We start from the raw sequence: 26,680 nt of genomic DNA, 5'->3' as shown, positions 1-26,680 counted from the left end.
CATTGGTGGAAGAACCTGTCAGTCTGGCACTGCAGGGCGGGAGGCTGCGTTGAGCATGGACACTGGAGCGGACGGTGGCCGCGGGTGGGCAAAAGATGTCAGAGAGCGAAGCGAAGCAGCAAAACCTCACTCCCCCCCCCCCCCCAACAACACCGGTTCAACGGCCCCCGGTGCCCCCCCCCCCACCGGAGCCACTCAACAACCAGAGACCCGAGAAACACATTTATTAGAAACCACTTAAACGCTCCAGGGCAGCTACAGCAGGTTCAGAGCCTCAACATGGCCTGGGGAGGGAGAAGGGGGTTTGGGGGGGTGTCGTCCCATGGAAAGGAGAGCATCGGCAGGGAACAGGGAGGGAATGGCAGCCGCTATTGGTAGTAGAGCTCCAGGTTCATGCCATCGTGGATCTCATCTGGAGGATGGAGTTAAGGAGAAGAGATGGGAAAGGATGCAGTGGACCCCCCCCCCCCTCCATACACCCGTTAATACGGTAAAACACCCGCCCGCAGGAGGATACAGTCGCCCAGCGTGACGTGATCCTTGAAGATGGTGTACCTGTGGGGATGGAAAGGGGGCTGGAGCCGGGGGGCAGCGGCCGGTACTGCCCCCACCACCCCGGCATGGGGGGGGGGGACGACACACGAGGGTCTCGACTGCTTCCAGCCCGGTGCCACTCACCACTTCTTGAGCACGATCTTATCCCAGCGGGTCCCGGTCTGCGCCGCGATCAGCTTCTTCAGGTCGCGGATCGAGTCCTCGGTGCTAACGGCGCCGTTAAGGAAAAGCGGGGGGTGGAACTGGGAAAAGGGGGGGAGGAACTGGGAAAAGGGGGGGAGGAACCGGGAAAAATGGGGGAAAGAAGCGGGAAAAGGGGGGGAAGGAACAGGAAAAGGGGGGGAAAGAAGCGGGGAAAAGGGGGGGAAGAACTGGGAAAGGGGGGGGGGAGGAACCGGGAAAAGTGGGGGGAGAAACAGGGAAATGTGGGGGGAGGAACAGGGAAATGTGGGGGGAGGAACACGGAAAAATGTGGGGGAAAGAAGCGGGGAAAAGGGGGGGAGGAACAGGGAAAAGGGGGGGAGGAACAGGGAAAAGGGGGGGGAGGAACCGGGAAAAGTGGGGGGAGAAACAGGGAAATGTGGGGGGAGGAACACGGAAATGTGGGGGAAAGAAGCGGGGAAAAGGGGGGGAGGAACAGGGAAAAGGGGGGGGAGAAACAGGGAAATGTGGGGGGTGGAACAGGGAAAAGTGGGGGAAAGAAGCAGGAAAAGGAGGGGGAGGAACAGGGAAAAGAGGGGGAGGAACAGGGAAAAGGAGGGGGAGGAACAGGGAAAAGGAGGGGGAGGAACAGGGAAAAGGAGGGGGAGGAACCAGGAAAAGTGGGGGGAGAAACAGGGAAATGTGGGGGGAGAAACAGGGAAAAGTGGGGGAAAGAAGCAGGAAAAGGGGGGGGAGGAACAGGGAAAAGAGGGGGAGGAACAGGGAAAAGGGGGGGGAGGAACAGAGAAAAGGGGGGGGGAACAACTGGGAAAAGGTGGGGGAGGAATCGGAAAAAGACGGGGGAAAAACAGGGAAAAGGGGAGGAGGAACCCGGAAAAGGGGTGGGGAAGAACGGGGAAAGGGGGGGGGGAAAGAGGAAGAAAAACAGGGAAAGAACCGGGACCCCCCCCCCCCCCCGGCTCCCGTTTCTCGGTGGATACTTGCATTTCACCCGCACTTTCTTGCCCAAGCGGTCGTTGCAGACGACTTCGATCATCGTTGCCTGCAGGATGAGGCCTGGTTAACGGGGAGGACGAGGGGGGGGAAACGGGGTTAAAGACGGAGGGCCCGGAGCCCCCCCCCGGTACCCACCGAGCTCCGCCACAGGCGCCGGAACCGGAAGTTAGCGGGGGGGGCCTAAACCGGAAGAGGAAGTGTTGAGGACCGGCCAAGATGGCGGCGGCGAGAGTGGAGGTGTCGGTGCTGCCCGATTCGGTGTTGCTGCAGGTCCTGGCGCTGCTGCCGCCCTGGGACCGGCTGCGGGCGGCCGGGTAGGACCCCCCCCTTGTACCGGTACCGGATGGGGGCCCCCGGGTGGGACCCCCCCTTGTACCGGTACCGGATGGGGGCGACCGGGTGGGATCCCCCCCTTGTACCGGTACCGGATGGGGGCGACCGGGTAGGACCCCCCCCTTGTACCGGTACCGGATGGGGGCGGCCGGGTAGGACCCCCCCCTTGTACCGGTACCGGATGGGGGCGGCCGGGTAGGACCCCCCCTTGTACCGGTACCGGATGGGGGCGACCGGGTGGGACCCCCCCCCTTGTACCGGTACCGGATGAGGGCGGCCGGGTGGGACCCCCCCCTTGTACCGGTACCGGATGGGGGCGGCCGGGTAGGACCCCCCCCCCCCCTTGTACCAGTACCGGCTGAGGGCGGCCGGGTGGGACCCCCCCCCCTTGTACCGGTACCGAATGAGGGCGGCCGGGTGGGACCCCTTGTACCGGTACCGGCTGCTTTCCGGGCCTGGCGCTGAGCGCTTCCCCGCAGGGTCTGCCAGCGGTGGCGGCGGCTCGCGTTGGACCGGACGGTCTGGAGACACGTGGATGTGAGCCAGCGGCGGGTATGGCAGCACCCCAGGGCGGGCAGGGGATTGGGGGGGGATCACCCCACTGCGGGCAGGGGATTGGGGGGGGATCACCCCACTGCGGGCAGGGGATTGAAGGGGGATCACCCCACTGCAGACAGGGGATTGAAGGGAGATCACCCCACTGCAGACAGAGGACTGGGGGGGGATCACCCCACTGCAGACAGGGGATTGGGGGGGGATCACCCCAGTGTGGGCAGGGGATTGAAGGGGGGATCACCCCACTGCGGGCAGGGGTCCCCCATTCCCCACCCCCTTTGGCCCAGCCCCTGTCTTTCCCCCCCCCCCCCCTTCCCCTGCAGCTCAGCTCCGGGGCCCTGTGGCATCTCCTTCGCCGGCACCTCCCTGCGGGGCTGTGCACGCTGCGGGCCCGGGGCTCCCTCCTCTCCGGTTCCCGGCCCCCCCTCCTGTCCCAGCCGCTGCTGACGGCCCTGGGGAAGCGCTGCCCCCAGCTCCGGTGCCTGGCCCTGGCCGACACCGACCTGCGCCGCATCCCCTACGAGAGCATCCCCGCTTCCCTCGCGGTGCTGGAGCTGCGGCGCTGCGAGATCCCCGCTGCCTGGTTCCAGCCTGAGAGCTCACCCAGGCCCCTGCAACACCTCCTTGTCCACCACGTCCCGGCCTTCTCCGACCATCACTTGCTGGCTGCCTGCTCCCGGCACCGCCTGGACACGTTGAGCCTGCGGGGTTCCTATCGCCTGACGGAGGCCGGGCTGCAACGCGCGGCTCCGTACCTGGAGGGGTTGCGGTGCTTGGAGCTGCGGGGCTGCGACGCCGGCGATGCCACCATGGGCTCCATCGGGTACCACATGAAACGGCTGCGGCGCCTGGAGCTCATCGCTTGCCCCGTGACCGGCGCGGGGTTGGGGTCTTTAAAGAGCCTGCAGCAGCTGGAGATGCTTTGCCTTGAGCTGGGGGAGAAGGTGTCTCCCGGGGCTGTGATTGCCTTGGGCCGAGCGCTGCCCCGGCTCAGGGAGCTCCGAGTCGTTGGGGCTTGCTTAGGAACGGAAGTCATGGATCAAATCCGGCTGAATTTGGCCCATTGCAGCTGCTCCCATTCTCCTCAACCCCCAGCCTGAAGCAGCGGCTTTGCTGCCGTGCCTCAAGCGCTCCTCTTTGGGGAAAGCAGTGGCCAGGCCTGCTATGGGGCCAGAGTGGCCACACGATGGCGAGTGCACCCCATAAAGGGGCTTGTTAGGAAGTTGGGTTTGGTGGGATCACCCCCCCCCCCCCCCACTCTGTTTTCTATGGAGCAGGGGAATAGGGAAGCCAAGGAGCAGGCATCCCTTGGGAATGCCGCTGAGGAGGTGACCAGCGACGAGCCGAGGTTCTCTCCGCTCCTCTTCCCTCCCCACTGAGCGTCAGGCAGCAGCTTAAGGAGCGTGGAACTGGAGGAGCCACTGGGATTAAAGAGATCCAGCAGCCCGAATCCCAAACTTCCAGTCAGTATCCAGCTCCAATTGCTCAAGCACCCCACATGCACACTCCAGCCCCTGTTGGGGAAGGGATGGATACCCCAGCCACACGTTTCTGCTTGGAGAAGGCTGGGCAAGGAGCAGTTCCCAATCCAGGATATCCTTGCTTGGATTTCCCTTCGAATTCCACTCTTCAGGTTATTCCTTGGGAAGCTTTTACGCCCTGGGGCTTCCTGGATACGTGGTCCTGAGGTCCTGTTTGCCCAGCGCAGGGGCTCCACATGCTCTTGGGCATCACCAGTAGCCATGTTTCCCAGTCACCTTCTATTGTGCACATCCTCTTCCCTGCGGTGTCAGCTGCCATGGAATGCTGTGCCATCCCCATTCCAAGGTTATCCCATCAACCAAGGATGGGTTTGGATGATTTCTTGTGTTTATTAAATCAAACTGCTTCCGATTGATGTTTCCTGGGATGGTTTCACCCCCCCTGCCCCGTCCTCCATTCAGCTTCAGCAATGAGCCCTTGGGTTCCACACAGCCCCGATGGCAGTGACCCCCCCACCGTTACGAAACCCTCACCCTGCCTCTTGCCAGCTCCAGGTCTTTGTGCCCTGGCTTCTTTCCTGCTCCTATTCCCAACCTCTGGAGCTGTGGGGCAAGCAAACACTGGGAACATGCCCCAGCTCTGCTTTGGAAAGCATCCCAAGGCTGTTGGCTTAGTAACACCCATTCCGTGTTTATCCCAGGCTTAGTAACCCCCCCTCCATGTTTATCCCAGGCCTGGAGATTCCCACTGGAGTAATTCCCGTTATTAAAACTCGGAGCAGCGTTTCCAGTGCTCTGGGCTCAGGGAGAGGAAGGAAAACAGCAAAGGGAGAATGAATCCCAGTATAAAGCAAAGTGAAGGCACAGCTCGAGCCGAAGCGTTCCCTCAATGGTTGCAGCGGGATGCTCCCGACGACAGGATTTAATATCCAGCAATCCCAACTCGCCAGTTTTCCATCATCTCCAAGCACGTCATCGCCGAACACAACGGCACAGCCCAGCCATTCCCGGTTTCCAAGGCACAAAGTGGCCTTTTCAGGTTGGGAAGCGGGGGGGGAGCTGAAAATATGGGATGATTGGGAGCAAATATTAGGAATCAAGGACAAGGGGTGAAGGAACGGGACAAGGGGGAATGGCTTTAAGCTGCCAGAGGGGAGGTGGAGATGGGATCTTGGGAAGTTCTTCCCCGTGAGGGTGGTGGGACACTGGGATGGGTTGAATGGAGAAGGTTGGGATGAACCATCCCTATTGAAGGCCAGGTTGGATGGGGCTTGGAGCACCCCGCTCTAGTGGAAGGTGCCAGGGGTTGGAGCTGGATGAGCTTTGGGATCCCTTCCCACCCATCCTATGAGTCCATGGGAGGACTTGCAGAGAGCCCCAGTGAATCCAGGCCATGAACCACCCCCCCCCTCCCAGTATCCCACCAGGGCCACCAATATGGAAAGAAACCTTTGGGAGCCCCTCAACCTGGGTTATCCATGAGCAGAGCGACCCTGCTCCGAGCAAGCCACCCCCATGTCCCCATGGCTTCCATTGGAAGTGGCCACAATCCAAGGTGCTCTTCAGAGAGGACAAACCAATGGGATAGAGCCTGGTTAAATTATAACCCTGGGACTCAGCATCCAGGAGCTGCTTTAGGTTCTCCATTGCACAGATCCTGATTGAGGAGCTTCTGCTTCATCCCCCCCCTTCCCACCAGAGCTTACCAGGATGGAGGAGGAGCATCTTCATGAGGACCTGAAGGTCTTTAAAGGTAAGCTTCAGCCTCAAAGAGGAGGAGGAGGAGGGCAGGAGCCATAGGGGAACATGGGTTTCCATCACCAACATGGCTTCTGAAAGGACAGGAAGGTCTAAGCCCTCTTTCCTCTTGGGCACCTTGTGGGATTGGTTGGGATGAGGATCCATCCCCTGCTGAGGCTCAGAGGGAAGAGGAGGGAAAGGGACATGGCTGCATCACACACATGGAAGGGCTCTTGGTGGTGCCCAACCAACAACACCTGAGAGGGTTCCGTGTCCTGGAGCTTTCCCAAATGGAGCTCCCAAACCTGGAATCTGGGAGCCCGTTTCCCACATTTGACCCCTCCAATACGGGCATCGGATGCCAGCTCCAGCCAGCCAAGAGATTCCGGACTGCGGATGGTCACTCGGGGGGCAATTTCCCTGCCAAGAAGGGGGTTAGGAGGCACCGGGAGGGTTGCAAACCACATCCCAGCCCCAAATCCATGGCTTAAGATCATCCCTTTGGCTTCTGTAGCAAATCATTGACCACTGTAGGTTATTGATTAACCCTTCTCTAAACGGACCAGAGGACCCATCCCGCTGATCCCAAGGGGATATTTTGCCATCCCGATGCTTTTGTTTTAAAGACAGAAACTTCTTCAGCCTGAAGCTCAAGTCCTTTGTCACCGTCTATTTGCTGCTGGCCCTCTCCTTCCTCCTCATCTTCACCCTCTTCGCTGTGTCGCTCTCCAAAGGTACCGGAACACCTTGGAACTGATGGATTGGGCACATAGAACCCAGGGATACGTAAGGTCTAAGGGGGTGCTTCCTAAAGGTCCTAATCCCACAGGGTGGAGTGACCAGAGGAGCTCCTGCACTATCCCATGTAGTGACCGTTGATGTCCATAGCCCTATGGCTCATCCAAGCTACAAGCCCTATAGGTTGCTGGAAGGGCTTGGATAGGGCTTAAGGCCACGTTGGATGGGGCTTGGAGCACCCTGCTCTAGTGGAAGGTGTCCCTGCCCATGGCAAGGGGTTGGGACTGGGTGAGCTTTAAGGTCCCTTCATCCCAATTCGATCCATTGGGATGCTTTCCAACCTGGGACTCTATGGAAGGTGAAGCACATCTTTAGCTGTGAGGGGGTGAGCTGCTTGCTTGGCCATAACCCAAGCCCTGACCCAGCATCAATCCTTCTCTCCCTATAGTTTCAGCCATTTCTTCGAAGCTCCAAGAGCTGCCCCTGGAGCAGGACCACAACGTTTCGGGCAGGGATTCCCTCTGTAAGTCCCGGTTTTCCCTCCCATCCCATCACCTTTCCCTCCCCTGTATCCTCCCCAGAGCGTCCCTGTTGCGCATCCCTTCCCCGAGGTGCTGCAGGGCATCGTCCCCCTCTGCCTTTGCTGCTCTACCAGCCACAAACACTTCTTTACCCTATAGGGAACCCGTTGTCCCGGATCACTGAAGCCTTTTTGGGATGCTGGCGGCCACCTTTGTGCCCATCCAGCCTCCAACAAGCTCCAGCTTGGAGCTGTTGTGTCACCCCCATCTGCCCTCCATCCCTCTGACTTCTCCCCCCTCCCATCCTTCTTTTCCCCAGTGTTTCCCTGCGGACCCGGATCCAGGGAATGGGAATACTTTGGTGGGAAATGTTACTACTTCTCCCTCAGCAGAACGAGCTGGCACAAGGCGAAGGCTCAGTGCGAGGAGATGCACTCGCAGCTCGCCGTCATTGACAGCTACGCCAAGCAGGTAAAGAGCCAGCTCCAAACGGGAATTACCGGGATCCTGCCCTTTCCATGTCCTTCCTGGTCCCCCCGGCCTCGCTGGGCAGCGCCTGCAGCAGCCAGCAGAGAGCAGGCAGAGCCTGCGCTGCCTGCAGCCAGGGCTGCGCTTGGATGTGCTGGGGATGCTCAGACCTGTCCTGGGTACCCTGTACACGGGGTAGATACCCCCTTATCCCCTAAATCCACTGCCAAGGGCAGAGCTGATCCTCTCCAGCTCCTCTCCGACTCCTTCCATAGAATTCTTCCATAGAATTCCCCCCGGTGCAAACTGGAGGAGCCCTTTTCCTGGCGCTTTTCCCTCCTGATCCCTCTCCCCGCTGCAGAATTTTGTCATGTTCAGGACAAGGAATGAGCGTTTCTGGATCGGGCTCACGGATGAGAACTCGGAAGGGGAATGGGAATGGGTGGACGGCAGCGACTACAAAACCACCTTCACGTGAGTGCTGCCCTGGCTGCCTATGGCCAGCACCCCAATGGGGTTCCTATGCCCAGCACCCCAATGGGGTTCCTATGGCCTGCACCCCAATGGGGTTCCTATGGCCAGCACCCCATGGGGTTCCTATGGCCTGCACCCCAATGGGGTTCCTATGCCCAGCACCCCAATGAGGTTCCTATGCCCAGCACCCCAATGGGGATCCGGCACCCAGCACCCCCAATGGGGTTCCTATGCCCTGCATCCCATGGGGTTCCTATGCCCTGCACCCCAATGGGGATCCGGCACCCAGCACCCCAATGGGGTTCCTATGCCCTGCACCCCAATGGGGTTCCTATGGCCTGCACCCCAATGGGGTTCCTATGGCCAGCACCCCAATGGGGTTCCTATGGCCTGCACCCCAATGGGGTTCCTATGCCCTGCACCCCAATGGGGATCCGACACCCAGCACCCCAATGGGGTTCCTATGCCCTGCACCCCAATGGGGTTCCTATGGCCTGCACCCCAATGGGGATCCGACACCCAGCACCTCAATGGGGTTCCTATGCCCTGCACCCCAATGGGGCTCCTATGCCCTGCACCCCATGAGGTTCCTATGCCCTGAACCCCAATGGGGTTCCTATGGCCTGCACCCCAATGGGGTTCCTACACCCTGCACCCCATGGGGTTCCTATGGCTCCTGCTTCACCCTGCCCTGCGATGGGAGCTCTAACACAGCAGCAGAGGCCGAAACGAGCATCTAAACCATGTGAAATCAGCCAGATTTGGCCCATATTTGCCCACGCTCAACCTGAGCCCTCTCTGCCCAGGTTTTGGAAGGAGGGAGAGCCCAATAACAGCGGCAACAATGAGGATTGTGCCCACCTCTGGGCGGCGGGGAAGTGGAACGATGTCTACTGCACCTACGAGTGCTACTACATCTGCGAGAAGCCTGTGCCCAAGTGAGCAAAGCCACTCATGGAGATGCTCTGGCACCACGAACGTTCCTTCCTCCTCTTAACTTATGCTCTCTGCTCTATCCCGAGGAAGAGCAGGGATGGATTTGGATGGTCCTAAGCGATACCCATAGGAATCTGGGCTCTCCATGGGGAGCTCAGCCTAATAAAGGACAATCGTTGCTCTGGTTAACGATGCTTCTCTGTTTCTAGGCATGAAGGGCTGTGGGGGGGAGAGAACTGGAGGCATAGAGCAACACTGTGCAGGTTAGTGGCGATGCCAGGAGCAGGCCGGGGATAAATGGGATGCAATGGTTCCATTTGCTCCAGTGGAAGGTGTCCCTGCCTGGGGCAGCGTTTGGAACCGGAAGATCTTAAGGTCCTTCCCAACCCAAACCATTCCATGATTTAGGAGTCTATGAATATGGGATTTGCTGCCCACGGTGCATCCCAGAAGCATCTCCCATGGTATCACCGGGAAGGGAAGATGCGCGTGGAGCAGAGCTGAGCTCCATCCATGAGGATTTGGTGACCCTTCCTGCTCCTGAAGGGGTTTGGTGCTCAGGGCAGCTCTGCACCCCCAAGAACTACCCTGTGCCCCCCCCTGCCCTGCTCGAGTCCCGGCCACCGCACAGAGGATCCAAGAGGAGCCCCAGGGACCTCGGGAACACGGGGCTGGAGCCGGAAACGGGCTTTGCTTTCCTCCCGAGACCCCACAGCACCACTTGGGGCTCATTCGGAGTCGGACGGGGACACCTCGAGCTCCCCCATGGGCACAAGTGAGCGTGCCCAGTGCAAGGTGCCCAGGGCGAGGTGCGTGTGTGCGCTGCGGGGACCGGGAGGAGGCGCCCGGTACCGGGGGTGCCCCCCGCACACCCCGGGGGTACCTCGGCACCGGCACCGGGGGCAGCACCCAGAGCCCCTCCGCACCCCGAGGGCCGCCCCGTGGCTCCGGCCGCTCCGCTCGGTCCCGGTCCCCTCTTGGTCCCCGGACGATGCCGGCGCTGGATTCGTTGGAGAAGCCGCAGGGAGGCCGCGGACCGGTTCCACCGCCCCTCGCCCCGCTGGGACCGTCCCCACCGGGAGCAGAACGGGTCCACGGAGGCCCCGACGGCGGGCGGGCGCGCGTCCGCTTGCCTTATCGGCGACACCGCTGTCGCGACAGAGCCCAGCAACCCCGCGGTGAGCGGCGGAGCGGAGCCCCCCCCCCCCCCCCCCCCCATCTCCCCCCTTTCCACGCGACGGTCCCGGTCCGGACCCGTCGGTATCGCCCCTTGCGCACACCGGGCTCTGCCTGCACCGAGCCCCCCCCCCACCGGGAGAGGGGAAAGGGGGGGGGGGTCTCACCTCGATGGGGCCCCCGCCGCGCTCCCGGCTCAGGCGCGCTCCCGGGGGAGGCGGGGGTCGGCGGCGCGCACGGGCGCGGGCACGGGCGGGGGCTGCGCGCTCTGCCCCGCTCACGGTCGCGCCCCGCTCCGCTCCATTCCCGTCCCCTCCCCGCCGCCGGGATCGTTATCCCGGTGAGTGCCCGCGGATGGACGGGGCGGGCGCAAGGATGCGGGGTCGGGAACCCACGGCCGCGATGCTCAGTGCGGGGGGAGACGCGGGTGTGCGCCCCGTCCGTGAGCGGAGAGCCCGGCACCGGCAGCGCAGGGACCCGTCGAGCCGCCGGCTCCCGACCGGACGGGACGGGATGGATGGCGAGGGGGTGCTGGGCAACAGCGCCGCCGGAGCCCCCGGTGCTGCCCCCGGTGCGGGCTCCGGGGATGCCGGGGGTAAGGTCGGTCTCGACCCCAGCGGGAGCGGGGGGAGCGGAGCGTGCGGCCGCCGCCGCCGCCGTGATTTCGTTGCCGTTCGTTAAAGCGGAGCTCTGGGAGGCGGAAAAACGAACGGGAGGCACCGGGGAGCCCCGACCGGCGGCGGGGTCCGGTAGTCCCGGTCCTTAACGCTCCTCTCCGCCCGCAGCCCCCGCGCTGGCCGCCGGTATGAAGACGGAAGAGGCTCCGTCCTGCCTGCAGCAGGCGACGCCGGTCCTGGGCTTCGGTGAGTACCGGAGACACCGGGAGCGGGTCCCACTCACCGGGGAGCCCTCAGCGGGCAGCACCCGCGGCCTCCTGCTCCATCCCCATCCCCATCCTCATCCTCCGGGGGTCTCGGTTGGTCCCTAAGTTGCAGCGGGACCTGCAGGCCCTGCCTGCGCTTCCCGTTTTCTCCCGACCCGAATGATCCCAGCGGCATTCCCGGCTCCTCTGCCGCGTTCCTTCCCCGCTGTCGGGATTATCCGGGTTGAGCAGCGAGGAGGGAGCATCCCCTTCGCCCAGCCTGGCTTGGTGGGGTGGTGATGCTGAGGCAGCCAAAGCCATTGCAAGGTGTTGGAGAGCTGCAGAACGGCATCTTGGCACCCCAAAGCATCCCTGGCCACAGACACAGCACAAGGGGATGGATAGAGCCCGGAGGGGACAGGGACACCACGAGCATCCATCCCTTGTGTGTCCCAGCCTCCTGGATAAGCTCCTTCAGAGCCTCAGGGTATCCCGGTCTTTTTGGTTGATTTTAGGGAGTCTCCAGCACAGGGCCCTGCACCATGGGGCTTTGCTGATCCAAATTGGGAATTCCAGGGAGGAAATCTGCCCGTTGGGTGTTCACATGCCTGGGAAGGGCCTGGATGCAGGGGATTAAGTTTGGATCGTACCGGGATGAGGCACCGGAGCCGCCTCCTGCATCCCCCTTGAGCTGCCACCCGCGTCCCCTTTCCACCCCTTCCTTGTTGTCCCTTTCCCCTTCCTCAGGGAGCCATGACATGGAAGGTGGGAATGCTCTTCGTTAACATCCCCGTGGATCCAAACTGCTGCATTTTCAGAAGGCCGGTGTCTTTAAGGCAGAATCTCCTTTACTTTCAGTTTTGCTCCTTCTCCTGCTCTGCGGGGAGGGATTCAGGCAGTTTTCCTGGGATTTTCTGCATCCCTTTTCCCCCTCGGAGCTCGGGATCTCTCCCAATGTGTTGCAGCATCACCGTGGTGGTGGCCTTGTGCTGGGAGACTCACGTATGACTTATTGCAGGGCTCTGCATCCCGAGCCAGCATCCTGCTGCTTCCCATCACCCCGACTCCTCAGCATCCTCCTGCCTGCTCAGGGACAGACATCCCCGGGCTGAAGTTCTGGGTCTCTCCCTTTGGGGCTGATCCCACATTCCCAGAGCTCCAGCCTGATTTTCTATTGGATTATTCCCTGTTTTCCCCCCCCCCCTTAAATCACCCAGGAATTGGGGATTTGTAGTCCCGGATGCCTCTAACCCACGGGACCCTGTGGGTCACACGCAGCCCATGGGCTGGAAGTCAAGAAGGGTGACAACGTTTGATGGCAGGAGTTAAAAACAGAAGGAAAAGTGACAAACGGAGCCTCGATGTGTGATAAATATCCATGGAGAAGCTCCGCGCGCGCCCACAGCCCCTTGTTGCCTTGGCCATGCAAGCTGCTGCTCCGGCATCACCAGCTATTCCCTTTCCCTCTTCTGGGATTAAATCCAGAAGATTCCCATTCCTGCCGTGCTGGTTCCCAATGTGCAGGAGGGGGTCTGGTCCCTTCCAGCTGCTGCTGTCACCCAGGAGCCAGCACTTGCTGTGCCCAGCGCAGCATCACCCAGCACAGGGATGCAGGCGATGCCCAACGCAGGACCCAAAGTGGGGCAGGAGCTGCCTTTACACCGAACACCCATTTTTTGGGGGGGGGGGGCATAGAAAGCTCCCCACAAAGCCCCTCCTTGTGTTGGTGCAGCCGCAACAGCCACCTCAAGGCATTTGTGGGCTTTCAAATGATCTCAGGGCATTGGGGAAGCTCGAATTGGGTGTTCGGGAAGCTTCCTGCCCATGGCTCCTGCATCCTGGGGTCCTGCTGGCTCCGTGCTCCCCACATCCATCCTCAGCCTGAGCCTGCTGAGGGGGGGAAAGCAGCTGCTTGCTCAGCATGGTCCGAAGGGCGTAAGCATCATCCATGGGATGCCGTCGCGGCCCCAACCCTTCGAGGGCGCTTGGGAAGGTGCCACCGAGGGATGGAGAAGCTCAGAGTGGGGCTAAAGGCACGGAGAAGCCGCAGAGGACAGGGAGAAGGAGGCTGTGGCCATCGGAGAGGCTGCCGCTGCCTGGCTCGGCTGCAGAGAGAGCGTTTATTGCTCCCTCCTTCACCTTCGAGCTCTGCCGAAGCCTTTGAAGAGCAGCCACAGATTTGGGTGTTGATAACGGCGAGGAGGAGCAGCAACAAATCCCAAAGCCCTGGAGGCTTTTGAAGCCGCTCTCAGCACCAAATGTGGGGTGAAAACTCCCTCCTCAGGGCATCTTTTCCCCTCCTGGCACGGGGAAACTCCCTCCTCGTGGCGTCTTTTCTCCTCCAAGCACAGGAATCGTAGGATCATGGAATGGGTTGGGTTGGAAAGGAGATGAAGATCATCCGGTTCCAACCCCCGGCCACAGACCATGGCACCCAAGGCTCTGTCTTGAGCACTGCCAGGGATGGAGCATCCACCACTTCTCCCATTCACCCCATTCCAGGGCCTCAGCACCCTCCCAGGGCACAACATCCTTATCTCCAACCTGAACTTCCCTGTTCCAGTCCGAACCCATCACCCCTTGGCCTATCCCTGATGCAGGTCCCCCTGGAGCATCCTTGTAGCCCCTTTAGATACTGAGAGCTGCCCTGAGCTCCCCACGCAGCTTCTCTCCTCCAGCCTGGCTCCATGTAGGAGCTGCTCCAACAGCTCCGCATCCCTGTTCCACGGAGGAAAACCCCCCTCCTCACGCCATCCTCCCCCCGCTTCCCAGGTCCCGACTCCAAGATGCGGGAAGTGTGTGCGGGATGCGACACCCCCATCTCCGACCGCTTCCTGCTCCGCGTCAACGAGCGCTCGTGGCACGAGGCCTGCGTGAAATGCGCCGTGTGCCTGCAGCCCCTGGCCGGGACCTGCTACAGCCGCAACCGGCAGCTCTACTGCAAGCACGACTACGAGAAGTAAGTGATTCCCGGTGCCATTCCCTCTTTCCGTCCATCCCGGCTCTGCTTGGACCATGTTGGGATCCAGGGGGGGCGGTGGGGAAAGGCGTCGTGGTGTTGGTGAGATGCTCATGGTCTCCATAGGGATGCTTTGGGATGGGAAGTGGGTACCTGTGATTTAATGCGGTGCTGTGGATGGAGAGAAGTGATTCCCGGTGTCCTCTCCTCTTCCAGTCCATCCCGGCTCTGCCTGGACCATGTTGGGATCCAGGGGGGGCAGTGGGGAAAGGCGTCGTGGTGTTGGTGGCATGGAGGTTGGTGAGATGCTCATGGTCTCCATAGGGATGCTTTGGGACTGAAAGTTGGTACCTTTAGTTTAATGCAGTGATGTGGATGGAGAGAAGTGATTCCCGGTGTCCTCCCCTCTTCCTGCCCATCCCGGCTCTTTTTGGACCATGTTGGGATCTAGGGGAGGGGGGTCTGAGGAAAGGCGTCGTGGTGCTGGTGGCACGGAGGTTGGTGAGATGCTCATGGTCTCCATAGGGATGCTTTGGGATGGGAAGTGAGCAGCTTTGATTTAATGCGGTGATGTGGATGGAGAGGAAGAAGGGACGAGCTGTTGCTTGCTGTGACCTCCAAACCCATTGCGACCTCCTGTGTGTGGCACTTGCTGGGCAGAGCTGGGGACAGGACACACACAGGCATCCAGGGATGCTGCTGGGAAGAGGCTCCGTCAATCCCCTTGTGTTTGGCAGCATCCTCTAAAGCCTTTACGGTCCAACCTTATCTTCCCTGGGCTTCACAAAGGAGAGCGCAGCCTCCTCCCTTGTGCTTGGCAAGGGCTGGGAATGGTGATAAACATGCCAGGGCCTGCCCGGGCACAGCCATAGCTTGGTGTGCAAAGGAAGGACAGGCTGGATGAGCACCCAAAGCGTCGAGGGTCCTGGGATGCTCTGGACTTCCATAGGGTCTTGGGTATGGGTGCTGACAGGGAGCCAGGAGCTGGGTTTGAGCGCTGTGGTTGAGTAACCAGATAAGAACATGTTTGCTGCAAGGAGCGTGGTCTCCTCCTCCGGGTGCCTGTCCCGAGGCCGGTGACGGCATTCCCACGTGGAAAGCCTCCGACATTGCTCTTTGCCATTGATTTGGGGGCGGGATAACAGTGGGACCACGCTGGTTTTCCTAGCCCTGGTCCGCCCCATCCCACTGCAATGCTCCGAACCACCCCTGAAGGGCTCCAGCTCCTCAGGCACTTCCAAAGGTGTCTCCACTCGGCACCTTTGTGCTTCCAGCATGGGGATTTCCTCCTGTTCGGGTCTCTTATCCCCCCCCATCCCGGCCTATTCCTTCTTGGCCTTGACTTGCCAAAGCTCATGGATTTGGCCGGCGATGAATCCCAGGCTGCAGGATCCAGCATCGCCCTGGGCTTTGCGGTGACCTGGAGGGGGAGACCCATCTGGCACCGATCCCTGCTCGTGTGAAGCTGCTCCAGGAGAGGGAAATGCTTTCACGGGGAGATAAGGCAGCAGCTGCAGCTGGACGTGGGCTGTGGAGCTCCGGATGGAACGCTCAGCATCAAGATGGATGTTGCTCCATCCCTACCCCATCCACCCACAGCCCGGAGGCTTTCAGGAGCCTTTTCCCTTCCTATCTGGGGCCCAGGCACCTGCCCTGTAAACCCAGCGCGTGGAAAGGCAAAGGATGAGGGATGCAGGGGGGGGATGAAGGGAACCCCCCCCACACACCTCCATAAAGGGACGATAGCGCCGGGTCCTGTGCTTTGAAGTGTGCTCCGTGGCCTGCCAGGGCTGGGGGAGCTGCCGGGGGATCGGAGCCATTGGAAGCCTTCCCCTCTCCTCCGCACCCTCCCCTGGCCCATGTGGAGATGATTTGCTCCGAGGGACTCGGGCTTGAACTCGGCTCGAACTCGCCTTGAAGCTTCCCCATCGCCGCTGAGCACAGAGCGAGGCCTCCAAGCACCCTCATGGGCCCCAGCATCCCCTCGGTGCGAGGGTTGAGGTTGGGGGGGGGGTGGACCAGAACATGGAATCAGGGAATGGGATGGGTTGGAAAGGAGCTGAAGGTCATCGGGTTCCAACCCCTTGCCATGGGCAGGGATGCCTCACCCTAAACCATGGCACCCAAGGCTCTGTTTGAACCCTGCTAGGGATGGAGCATCCACCACTTCTCCGTTCAACCCATTCCAGTGTCCCAGCACCCTCACAGGGCAGAACTTCCCTATCTCCAAGCTGAACTTCCCTGTTTCAGTCTGACCCCATCACCTCTTGTCCAATCCCTGCAGTCCCTGATGGTCCAGCATCCTTATGGCCCCTTTCAGACACTGGAAGTGCAGTCACCGGCTCTGCCTGCATCCCTTTTAGGGTCATCTCAGGTCCCTTTTAGGATCCTCTTGGAGCTGGTCCCATCCTTGCTGTCCTTGTCACAAGGATATTCCTACCCATGGTGTTGACAGTCCATGGAAGGGCGGCCAAGGCTTGGGGATATGCCTTTGGAAACCCATCCCAAACAACCTCATCCAGCCCTGCGCACCAAGCAGGGATGCTCAGGGATGGGAAAGCTGGGCTCTGAGGCCGCATCATTTGGTACCCTGCAGGCACATCCAGCATCGTCCTGTTGGGCCCATTCTGGCCCATCCTCTGGGCTGTGGGGGACAGGGAAAACCCAGAAGGGAGGTGAACACTGTGATGTGAATGGAATGGCTTGGAAAATGGGGAATGGGAGTCGGCTTTTTGCATTTGGTGGAGGAAGGAGGTTGAAGAAGTAGGTCCAGGCTGGGATGCAGAGGGAAGGCAAAGGGGCCCAAAAGCCTTTTGTGCACCCAGAGAAGGAGCCAAGGAGCAGCTGAAGAGGCAGAGAGCGAAGCATTGACCCTCCCTGAGCCACATCCAGCCCCTTGGCAGCTCTTCTGAGCGAGCTGGTTAATGTTTAAAGCCATGTGGGAGGGCTCCCATCAGAGCAAAGGTAGGAGAAGGACAGGACAAACCCCACTGCATTCCAGGGGCAGGAGTCAGGCCCTGAAAGCGATGGAATTCGTGTTGGAAGCAGAAGGATTTGTCGGGTTTGTTTCTCCTTCCCCTTTGTGGGCATTTGGGACGTTTGGTGATAGAATCATCAGAGCACTTCCTAAGCTTGAGGACATGGAAAACGGAGCCTGGGATGTGCTGATAACTGAAAACCAGGGATTCAAGGACAAAACAGTGCCTAAACGTGACTGAGTGCAAGGGCTGATGATGGCTACTGCTTGGAAAAGGGGGCTTCTGGTGGCTCGTCCATAGAATGGTTGGGGTTGGAAAGGACCTTAAGATCATCCAGTTCCAACCCCAAGCTTTGCTTTAGCAAAGGCCTGTGCTGAGCATCCCGACCCTCTTGCTCTGCAGGCAGCAGGCAAGGCTCCATCCTTGGCCATGGGCAGCAATGGGGTCCCCCCCCCCCCGTGTCCTGTCTTCTCCTGCCCTCACTCCCTGCCAGGCTGGAGGCTGGAAAAGGAGTGAGCGGATAAATGAGGCAGTGGAGCACACGGAGCAGGAGGTGATGGATGGATGGATGGATGGATGGAGCCCACGTGCCCATGAACAGCCCCTGCAGGTACCCCCACGAGCAGCACAACAGGAGATGAGGGGATGCAGGAGGTGGGAAGAGCCTTCCGCTCCCTTTGGGTTGGGTGATGCGGCTGAGCCTGGGTACCCTTTGACAGCGCCCATCCAGTGCTCCTCCCATGAGCATCCCCAGGGATCCGAGGCTTCAGCAACCAACCCGATCCCAGAATCTCCTGCTTCCCCCCCCCCCATCCCAAAGATTCCCTTTTTCCTGCAGGGAGCGGAGCCCGTCTGGTGATGAATGACATTCATTACACAGAGCTTCTCCCAGCCCTGGTCCTGCCGTTCCCTCGCCTTGCTTTGCTCCCAGGGCCCAGGAAATGAAGCACGAACTCCGTAAGCACGGGGCAAGATGCAGATGTGCCTTGAGTGGGATTAAGGAAGCAGCCACCGCGCGCTGCCTGCTCCCTGCAGTCGGATCCGTACACGGGGAAGGCAGAACTTTGGACCTGGGGGATGAAATGCCCTTTACTTGGATGGATTCTTGCTCTTTTGGGCTCTTTTCCCTTCCCTGCTCCGTGTCCCAGGGCTTTGAGTCTCTCCCGGACCCCTTGTCATCAGCTTACACCCTATTCCCAGGCAGAGTTGCCTTAACCAGCAACTTGGGTGCTGTGGCTACGGTCTAAGATCAGCTCTTCCTGCCTGCACAACTCCATAGGATCATGGAATGGTTGGGATGGACAGGACCTTAACATCATCCAGTTCCAACCCCCTGCCAGGGGCTAGACCAGGAAAAGGAATAAATGAACCCCAAAAGGCTTGGACAGCAAAGTGAACAACAGTGATTCAAGGCATCATCCCCTCCCAAGCAGAGGACACTGGTGTAGCTGGTTTGGACCCTTGGCACTTGCAATGAAAGATGCTTCTTATCCCTTCCAGGTGTCTTTATGGGCACACAAAGCTTGTCCAAAGCTTCTTGTAGCCCCTTGAGGCACTGGAGCTGCCCTAAGGTCTCCCCTTAAGGAGCCTTCTCTTCTCTGGGGGTTGATGCTCTTCTCACCCCAGCACCTCCCTTCCCTTCCCCATGCCTGCAATGCCTGCAGCAGCGGGGAGCTGGATGTTACCTGCGCTCACTGAGCACTGCAGCCCGCATCCCCTTTCCCAAAGCAGCATCCCGGCAAGGGCTTCGGGATCATAGAAGAGCATCAGAGAAGCGACTGGCTTGGAAAAGAGCTTTAAGATCCCGGAGCCCAGCCGTTCCCCAGCGCTAACCCACGGCACCGGGAGCATCACCCGCACGCTTTGACTCCGGGGGCGGAAGGGTCCCGAGGATGCTCCGTGCTCCTCCTGGCCGCAGCATCTCCTTCATCCCGGCTCAGGGACCACCAGAGGGCAGCCGTGAAGGAGAAGGTGCCCGGAACGAGCTCCTCAGAGCCCGCTTCCAGCAGTGCCAGGGGCTGCGGCGCTGGGACGCGGAGCTGGTCCCAACCAGCACCCGCATCCCAACAAGCCCTGGCCCCCCAGTGCTGTACGAGAGCAGGTTTAGTCCAGATCAGAGCAGGGCAACGGGAGCCCAGGCCTTGTTCTGCCCTTTTACACCCAGGATCCACCGGAAGGCACCGGGATGCAGGAAAGAGCATGGAAAGCTCCTGCGTCCACGGCAAAGGTTGAAGGCAAAGTGACTCAGAGCGGTGCATCCATCCCTGTAGTGTCACATCCCTTATTGCCAACATGCCGAACACTGAAACCAGGCGCTAGAGCTGGGATGCTGGATGAGTGCTGGTGATGCCATTGAGCACCTTGAGAATGAGATCCTCCAGGAGGGATCCTCCTTTAACCCTTTGCCTGGGATGGGTTAAGCTGCTCCCAAGGTGTTTTCCCCACCTTGGGCTTCCCAATCCTCTCTATCCCTATGCTGCTCCTGCTTCCCAGTCATCCCTACCCCTCCTGCATTGCTAACACGCTGCTGGAGCGTGGCCCTTCCTCCCTAGCTGGGGCACAGATTGAGTTATAGCCAGATCCATAACCTGCTCCCAGCTTTCATTTCCCACTCCCCTTAATGCAATTAAGCCTAAATGAGGTTAATTACAGCTTATCCCCACTATCGTGGTGGCAGCTTCACACACCTCTGGCTGCTCACACAGGGGGTCTTGCTGCTACGGCGATACCGGAGCTGGTCAGCTTTGCATGGGGAAGCAGCATCCCAAATCCCTCTCCTGATTCCTGGATGTTGGCGGTGCCAGGAGAAAGGTGAAGCTGGGAAGGAGCCTGGCCTGTGAAAAAGGAGCTTAAAGAGCAATTTGCTTTGAAACTGGTTGCGTTCATCCCAAGCAGCAGCAGAATCCTTCGTGTACAACGTGCTTTGCAGACTAGGAGTTTGCTGCAGTTTGTGACCTGGTCCCTTTGACTTCCCTTTTCTCCTCTGCTTTTCCTTCTCTTTATCCCTTTTAACCCCCCTTCTCTTCATTCCTACCCCATCCATCCCAATCGGGCTGGTTTGGGCATGGAGAGCTCCCCGTTACGGCAGCCGGTTCCTTGTGTTAAACAGGCAGGCTCCTACCCGTTTAATCTCTTTCCATCTGGATGATGTTCAAGGGGTGTCTGCCTTAAGAGCATCCACGCAGAGGGACTGGGACGGGGATTGCAGCAGAGCTGGAGCAGATCACTCCTGAAAGCAACTTTGCCGTCAGTTCTTGTTCCGAGGGTCGCTGCCGGTTCCTTCCCCTCCTTAACTCAGGCTTATTTGTAGGAGAGCTTGAACTCTTTCTAAAGCGAGTCCTGCTTTAAAGGACTTGAAAGGGAGACTCCTTCCCACCCCATTCCCAGCCTTGCAGTGAGGATGCTCCGTGATTGCCAAGCCGGGTGGGGACCACAGCACTGATGGGGCCTGGGTTATTCCAATAATCCCAGAGCTTGGGATCCCTTTGGAGCTCAGGAACCCTTTGGAGCTTGGGAATGCTTTGGAGCTCTGAACCCCTTTGGAGTTCGGGATCCCTTTGGAGCTCAGGAACCCTTTGGAGCTTGGGATCCCTTTGGAGCTTGGGATCCCTTTGGATCTCAGGAACCCTTTGGAGCTCTGAACCCCTTTGGAGTTCGGGATCCCTTTGGAGCTTGGGATCCCTTTGGAGCTCAGGAACCCTTTGGCGCTTGGGATCCCTTTGGAGCTCAGGAACCCTTTGGAGCTTGGGATCCCTTTGGAGCTTGGGAATGCTTCGGAGCTCTGAACCCCTTTGGAGTTTGGGATCCCTCTGGAGCTCAGGAACCCTTTGGAGCTCTGAACCCCTTTGGAGCTTGGGATCCCTTTGGAGCTCGGGATCCCTTTGGAGCTCTGAACCCCTTTGGAGCTCGGGATCCCTTTGGAGCTCTGAACCCCTTCCTCCCTTTGGAATTCACTTTGCCAGGCTCCGTGTCGGGATGGGCTGGAGCTCAATGTCACTTGCGATGGGAGGCAGCGGCCCTGGGCCCCGTTAGTGCCGCCTGCTCCCGCATCGTCCCCTGTGCCAGCGCACAGCTCCTTCCTCCATTCAAACAGAGGGAAGAGGGAGCGAGCAGGGAGTTTAATTTAAACCCATCTCCCAAGCTTGTTCTTTCCTCAATCAATATTGCTTTCTACATCATATCTAATCTCTTCCCCCCTCCCTTTTCCAAAGTAAAACCTAATGAAATAATTCTAATGAATGTTTAATGATATTCTTTTGTCATTATTAAAGCCGTAATAAAAGTGGCTGCGGCCCCAGCGCCTCCCTCCCCCTCATCCCCATCCCTACCCCAGCACCAGCCCTCCCCATTCCCTGCTGCCCTGCTGGCTCTTCCCCCCTCCCCATCCTTGCACTGTGACAACGGCAGCTTTCAGACCTGCAAACAGGAAATGAGAAAGGGAGAAACAGGATATTGAGCTTGGATGCTATCTGGAGTGGTAATATCACCCCTAGCTACTCGGCGAAGGAGCCCTTCTCCTGCCAGGCATACTAATGGGAGATGGGGAGGCTTCCTGCAGCCAGGCAGGATGGGATCAATAGGGATGGAGAGCACCCAGCTTGAAACCTGCAGGCCTGGAGAGAGGGTTTGGGTTGTGCCTTGTTGGGTGGAGATGAGGGGAGGAAGAGGAGAGAGGAAGGAGCTGGCAGCTCCCTTCATAGGGGATGTGGTGGTGATGCAGGACCAGAAGCTGCCTCCCCTGCACTAAGAGCAGGCTTTGCTCTGTTGCTCCTGCAAGCTCCAGAATAGCCTTGGAACTGGAGGAGCTTTAAGCTCCCTTCCAACCCAACCCATCCCATGACCCCACAAGAGCTTTGGAATGACACTGGGGACTGTGCATGGGCTGCAGAGCAGTGGAAGCGGCACCGGCTCCCTAAAGAGCATCGAACCAAAGCCGCAGCCCAGGCCCAGTCCCACCTTCCTGCCCCTCGGAGGCAGCCAAATGTGGGATTGAAGCGCCAGTGTCTCAGCACCCTCGCAGGCAACAACTTCCCTATCTCCAACCTGAACTCCCCTGTTTCAGTCTGAACCCATCACCCCCTGTCCTACCCCTGATGCAGGTCCCTCTCCTGCATCCCTGTAGCCCCTTTAGATACTGCGAGCTGCCCTGAGCTCCCCACGCAGCTTCTCTTCTCCAGCCCAAATGTTCTCAGCTTTGCTCCATACAGGAGCTCCTCCAGCTCATCCCTGTGGCCTCGTCTGGCCTTGTTCCAACAGCTCCATGTCCTTACATTGAGGACACCAGAGCCGAATGCAGCCCGAGAGCAAAGGGGCAGCATCACCTCCATCACCTCCTTTGGATGCAGCCCGAGAGCAAAGGGGCAGCATCACCTCCATCACCTTTGGATGCAGCCCGAGAGCAAAGGGGCAGCATCACCTCCATCACCTCCTTTGGATGCAGCCCGAGAGCAAAGGGGCATCACCTCCATCACCTTTGGATGCAGCCCAAGAGCAAAGGGGCAGCATCACCTCCATCACCTCCTTTGGATGCAGCCCAAGAGCAAAGGGGCAGCATCACCTCCATCACCTCCTTTGGATGCAGCCCAAGAGCAAAGGGGCAGCATTACCTCCATCACCTAAGGATGCAGCCCGAGAGCAAAGGGGCAGCATCACCTCCATCACCTTTGGATGCAGCCCAAGAGCAAAGGGGCAGCATCACCTCCATCACCTTTGGATGCAGCCCAAGAGCAAAGGGGCAGCATCACCTCCATCACCTTTGGATGCAGCCTGAGAGCAAAGGGGCAGCATCACCTCCATCACCTTCGGATGCAGCCCGAGAGCAAAGGGGCAGCATCACCTCCATCACCTTTGGATGCAGCCCAAGAGCAAAGGGGCAGCATCACCTCCATCACCTTTGGATGCAGCCCATCCCAAGGGGCCGAGCTCTGCAGGTGGGGCACGGATGGGGCAGGAGGAAGATGCTTTCCAAAGCACAGAACCCCCTTTTCCCAGCGGGAACACCACCCCTCCATCACCCATCACCTGACAGCCACCTCCACCGCAGCGCAATCACTGCCTGGCACTTACATAGGGAAAAGCAAGGAGTTGGGGGGCAGTGGTGGGGGGGAAAGCCAAGCATTCAGCATTCAGCAGCGATAGGAGAGGGGCCTGGTGGATGCTGGGAGATTTTAATAAAGAAGACAGGCCTGTGAAATGCAATAAAAGAGTTCATCAGATTATGTGCTGATGGCTCCGTGCCACCGCGCTGGCAGCAATATCCTCACAAGGGGGGGGGGGGGGGGGGGGGTTTAACCCCTTGAGGGACCCGTTTCAATCTGACAGCAGCGCTTCACTCCTGGCCCTTGCATATTTATGAAGCTCCCCGGCTTTGGGAGCCTCTTTTGGGGGGATTGGGCAGCTCTTTGGGGCTGCCGTGGTCCAAATTCAGCTTTTCGGTCGGTTTAAGGGGGGGTTTTGTGTGTTTTCAGCATCAGGTTTTGGGGCTGATGTGACCGGAGCAAGGCTGGGAGTGCTTCAGCAAGGGTCGGTCAAGCAGGACCACACATGGGAGATGCAGGGGTTTGGGTTCCTTTGGAGATGCTGCTCGCGGTGGTGGATGCAGAGCTCTTCGCTGCGCGCTCCAGCCCTGAACCCGACTTCTCTCCTAGTGCACATCGGAGGGGGTTTGGGGACATTGGAGTCGTGGCCACCGGTGGCAAGAGGCACGGTTGTATAACACCACCATTATAAAGCTCCTTTCTGGCCTTAAATCCATCCAAGAGCCACAAAGAACAGCGGAGGGGATGGAGAATAAAGGCAACCGATGCCCCCAAATTACTCCTTCTCCCTCCGAGCCAGAAATGAAGCAGAAGGAAATACCCCCCCCCCCCCCCTTTCCCCTTAATCCCCTGGTGCCATTCCATAGGGCTCAGCTGGGGTGTCAATGGCTGTCGGAGGGGGGAATGAAAGAGCGGATTGTGCTGTTGCTGCTGCTTCCCCGTGTCCCTTGGGCATCCCCTTCCGTCCCCATCCCACCCCGAGCCCCCAGCCCCGAAGGTGGAAGGGGGCTTTGCGAGTTCCACCTCGCTCTTTCAGGCAGCCACAATGGATTCTGCAGCTCAGTGTTAAGTAAACAGCCCTTGCTTAAGCCTGGCCCGCTTCATTTTGACTAAACCCTAACCAAATAAGCCGGCTCCATGAAGCACAGGCTCCCTTCATTATTCCTTGCTTCATTAACACCTCTGAAGCCCAGCCAGACAACCCCGTACCCCCCAAATTACCCTCCCCAGGACTGGATCAGCATCTTCTCTGTGCCGTAGCAGGGCAAGAGGGGTTCTCAACTGCTGCTCGGTTCATCCCAGCCCCATCTGGAGAGCTGGGATGCAGCTTCTCCTCCAGAGCCATGGGCAGAGAGAGCCGGGACAGGGATGCTCTGTAAGGATGAAGGGAGATTCAGGTGCTCGGGGTGCTTTACCAGGACTAAACGAAGTCCAGGAGGAGTCTGAAACGATGTAGGAAGGTCTCAGGGCTCCTCATCCATGCGTGAAACCCGGATGGACACAGGCGGTGGCTTTGCTGCCATTCCTCTTCCTGCTGCTCCACGCTTCCAGGGGGAAGGAATCACATCTGGGCGCTCCAAAGCTGCTTTGGTAGGGAAGGAGAAGCAACTTGTGAATGGTACAAAGAACATGGGGTATATATACAGAATACAGAATAGGTAACTCCATGCTACAGGATGCTGTCTCCAAGGATGTGCAGGCTGCTCTGCTGCCCACAGCATCACTTCTCCTGCCAATAGGAGTCATATAGTGTCCATAGGGGACACTAAATGACCAATAGTGTCACACTAAATGAGCCAATAGTGTCCATAGGGGTGAAGATCTGGCTGCCAAACCCTCTCCCTGCAGCCCCAAGCCTCAATCCCGATGCTGACTTGGGAGCATCCGTTCCCCTCGCTCCAGATCTGCAGTCTTTGTGATAGCCGGGGATGTTCCCCCTTGGCCTTCCTGCACCTGGCACTTCTTCCCATTGGGATGAGCCATTTCCCTGCAGGAAAAGCAGAGGCTATCATTCTGAAGGCGATCAGTGCCAGGTGGGAAGGTGAGGGATAGGGACCTGCTGGCACGCATCCGCCTTGATGAACACTAAGATGGGGTCCTGCTGCTGCTGAGGCTCTTCTCTGCGAGCAAGCAGAGATCTCCCTTGCGTCCCTGCTGGTCCTCAATGCACTTAGAATCATGGAATGGGATGGGTTGGAAAGGAGCTGAAGATGATCCACTTCCAACCCCCTGCCATGGGCAGGGATGCTTCACACTAGGCCATGGTACCCAAGGCTCTGTCTTGGACATTGCCATTGACGGAGCATCCACAACAGCTTTGGGCAGCCCATCCCAGTGTCCCAGCACCCTCACGGGGAAGAACTTCCCTTTATCTCCAACCTGAACTTCCCCGTTTCAGCCTGAACCCATCACCCCTTGCTCCTATCCCTGCAATCCCTTTGTTGGTCCTCAACATCCTTTTCATCCCTTCCTGTCACTGCTGCTCCTCGACGCACTTGGGATGCACTCTTCTTTAGGCAGCAGCTCCACGCATCACCACAGCTCCCAAACCTCCTTGGAAGCCTCTACCAGCGAGGGAGAGATGCATTTTGTTCCTATGGCAACGCAAACAATATTACCTTGGCTTAACCGGATTCCGGCAATATTAAAACCAGGCTCTTTAGGAATTCCTGGTGTTGGAAGGGGCTGAGAATTTTAATTTCGTGTAATGCGAGCTGACACCGTGGTTATGAGCTGCTTTGCTGGGTGCTTGCTTCAATTAGCACAAAGCGGAGCGGATTTGCTTTCGGGGCTTAGCTGGGAGATGCAAGGCTGTGGGTCCTGCGATGCCCGGAGCTTTATTGAGTTACGCTGCAGGAGCGGTGCTTCCCTCACCCGAGAGATGCCAAAGCCGGCCCTTTCCATGGAATTCGGGGTGCATGACAGCGCCGAGAAGGAGCGCTCCCTAACTGCTTCATCCCGAGGAGTCGGCTCGGTGCCTTGCGGGTGAATGGGACTCCGTGTCCAGCTCCAGCATCTCTTTCCATGCGTCCATCCCTGCCATTATAGAGTCCCAGGTTGGAAAGGAGCTTAAGATCATCCAGCTCCAACCCCCTGCTCCAGGCTGGGATACCTCACGCTAGACCCAATGACTTCCACATTCCCAATGTTCTCAGCCTGGCTCCATATGGGAGCTGCGCCAGTCCCTGCTCATCCTCATGGCCTCCTATGGGCTTGCTTCAACAGCTCAATGGAAGCCCATCCCGCTCACAGCTCCCCTCTGCCTGCCTTGGCTAAGCAAGATTCCAGGTGTTTTCCCCAAGGAATTGGGGATAGCAGAGGCTGGAAATGTAAAAGGAGACAGGGAATGCACCGGTATCCATACGGATAAAAGGAACACAAGCGTGGAACAAGACAGGGACTTTTCCATCAGTGTTTCCCTAACTTTTCCCACTCCTTCCTTGGAGACGGGTCAGGGTATTGAAGGAATGCTTCTGTTTGTCAGGTCTATGGATGTCCCTGGATGTGGGGCTCCGGGGTGGAACTACCTTGGGTGTACCATAGGAGCCATCCTGCCTCTGAAAGATACGGGAAGAGCAGATGGGAGCTTGGGGCTGGCTTGTCTCAAAGGCAAAGCAGGTTCGTGTCACCAGATCCAGCATCTAGCGAAGGGTGGGAGACCTTCCTTGGGGTACTTCCCCCATCTGGGATGCAAGGAAAAGCCAGGGC

At 59.0% G+C, this 26,680-nt stretch overlaps 4 protein-coding genes and 1 long non-coding RNA gene across 7 annotated transcripts in view; 3 read left to right on the top strand and 2 right to left on the bottom strand.

The window, feature by feature from the left end:
• Window positions 1-207: 207 nt before the first annotated feature.
• UBL5 (ubiquitin like 5) lies at window positions 208-1,902 on the bottom strand. 2 transcript variants are annotated; one of them, XM_065664730.1, is made up of 5 exons: window positions 1,849-1,902; window positions 1,698-1,759; window positions 679-762; window positions 518-555; window positions 208-412 (listed from the first exon to the last, which is right to left on the bottom strand). In XM_065664730.1, the coding sequence occupies exons 2-5, from the start codon at window positions 1,751-1,753 to the stop codon at window positions 369-371; spliced, it is 222 nt and encodes a 73-aa protein (XP_065520802.1). In that variant the 5' UTR covers window positions 1,754-1,759; window positions 1,849-1,902; the 3' UTR covers window positions 208-368. The 2 variants fall into 2 exon arrangements, with proteins under 2 accessions (XP_065520802.1, XP_065520801.1); XM_065664729.1 differs by lacking the exon at window positions 1,849-1,902 and having other exon boundaries at window positions 679-797; window positions 1,715-1,768.
• On the top strand, window positions 1,891-3,816 carry FBXL12 (F-box and leucine rich repeat protein 12). The gene is made up of 3 exons (XM_065664728.1): window positions 1,891-2,027; window positions 2,526-2,598; window positions 2,925-3,816. Exons 1-3 carry the CDS (start codon window positions 1,930-1,932, stop codon window positions 3,699-3,701), a joined length of 948 nt encoding a protein of 315 aa, XP_065520800.1. The 5' UTR covers window positions 1,891-1,929; the 3' UTR covers window positions 3,702-3,816.
• A 1,041-nt stretch (window positions 3,817-4,857) lies between these two features.
• On the top strand, window positions 4,858-9,148 carry LOC136006678 (hepatic lectin-like). The gene is made up of 7 exons (XM_065664731.1): window positions 4,858-5,121; window positions 5,737-5,835; window positions 6,449-6,556; window positions 7,009-7,083; window positions 7,401-7,552; window positions 7,911-8,023; window positions 8,830-9,148. The coding sequence occupies exons 2-7, from the start codon at window positions 5,793-5,795 to the stop codon at window positions 8,963-8,965; spliced, it is 627 nt and encodes a 208-aa protein (XP_065520803.1). The 5' UTR covers window positions 4,858-5,121; window positions 5,737-5,792; the 3' UTR covers window positions 8,966-9,148.
• Window positions 9,149-10,306: 1,158 nt separating this feature from the next.
• Window positions 10,307-26,680, top strand: part of LOC136006669 (LIM homeobox transcription factor 1-alpha-like) — a 23,419-nt gene continuing 7,045 nt past the window's right edge. The window contains exons 1-3 of one of the 2 annotated variants that reach the window (XM_065664723.1): window positions 10,307-10,475; window positions 10,921-10,998; window positions 13,770-13,956. In XM_065664723.1, coding sequence (XP_065520795.1) covers window positions 10,307-10,475; window positions 10,921-10,998; window positions 13,770-13,956 — 434 coding nt within the window. Of the gene's footprint in view, window positions 10,476-10,660; window positions 10,731-10,920; window positions 10,999-13,769; window positions 13,957-26,680 lie in introns of those variants that run through there. The other variant, XM_065664724.1, reaches the window with a different exon arrangement.
• LOC136006674 (uncharacterized) overlaps window positions 24,116-26,680 on the bottom strand; it is a 10,962-nt gene continuing 8,397 nt past the window's right edge. The window contains exon 2 of the long non-coding RNA XR_010609230.1: window positions 24,116-24,554. This is a non-coding gene — a long non-coding RNA (uncharacterized LOC136006674). The remainder of the gene's footprint in view (window positions 24,555-26,680) is intronic.

Source organism: Lathamus discolor, unplaced genomic scaffold (genome assembly GCF_037157495.1).
Source record: "Lathamus discolor isolate bLatDis1 unplaced genomic scaffold, bLatDis1.hap1 Scaffold_52, whole genome shotgun sequence".
Classification (NCBI taxonomy): domain Eukaryota; kingdom Metazoa; phylum Chordata; class Aves; order Psittaciformes; family Psittacidae; genus Lathamus; species Lathamus discolor.
Note: the sequence above shows the minus strand (reverse complement) of the source record. Positions and strands in the feature narration are given on the sequence as shown.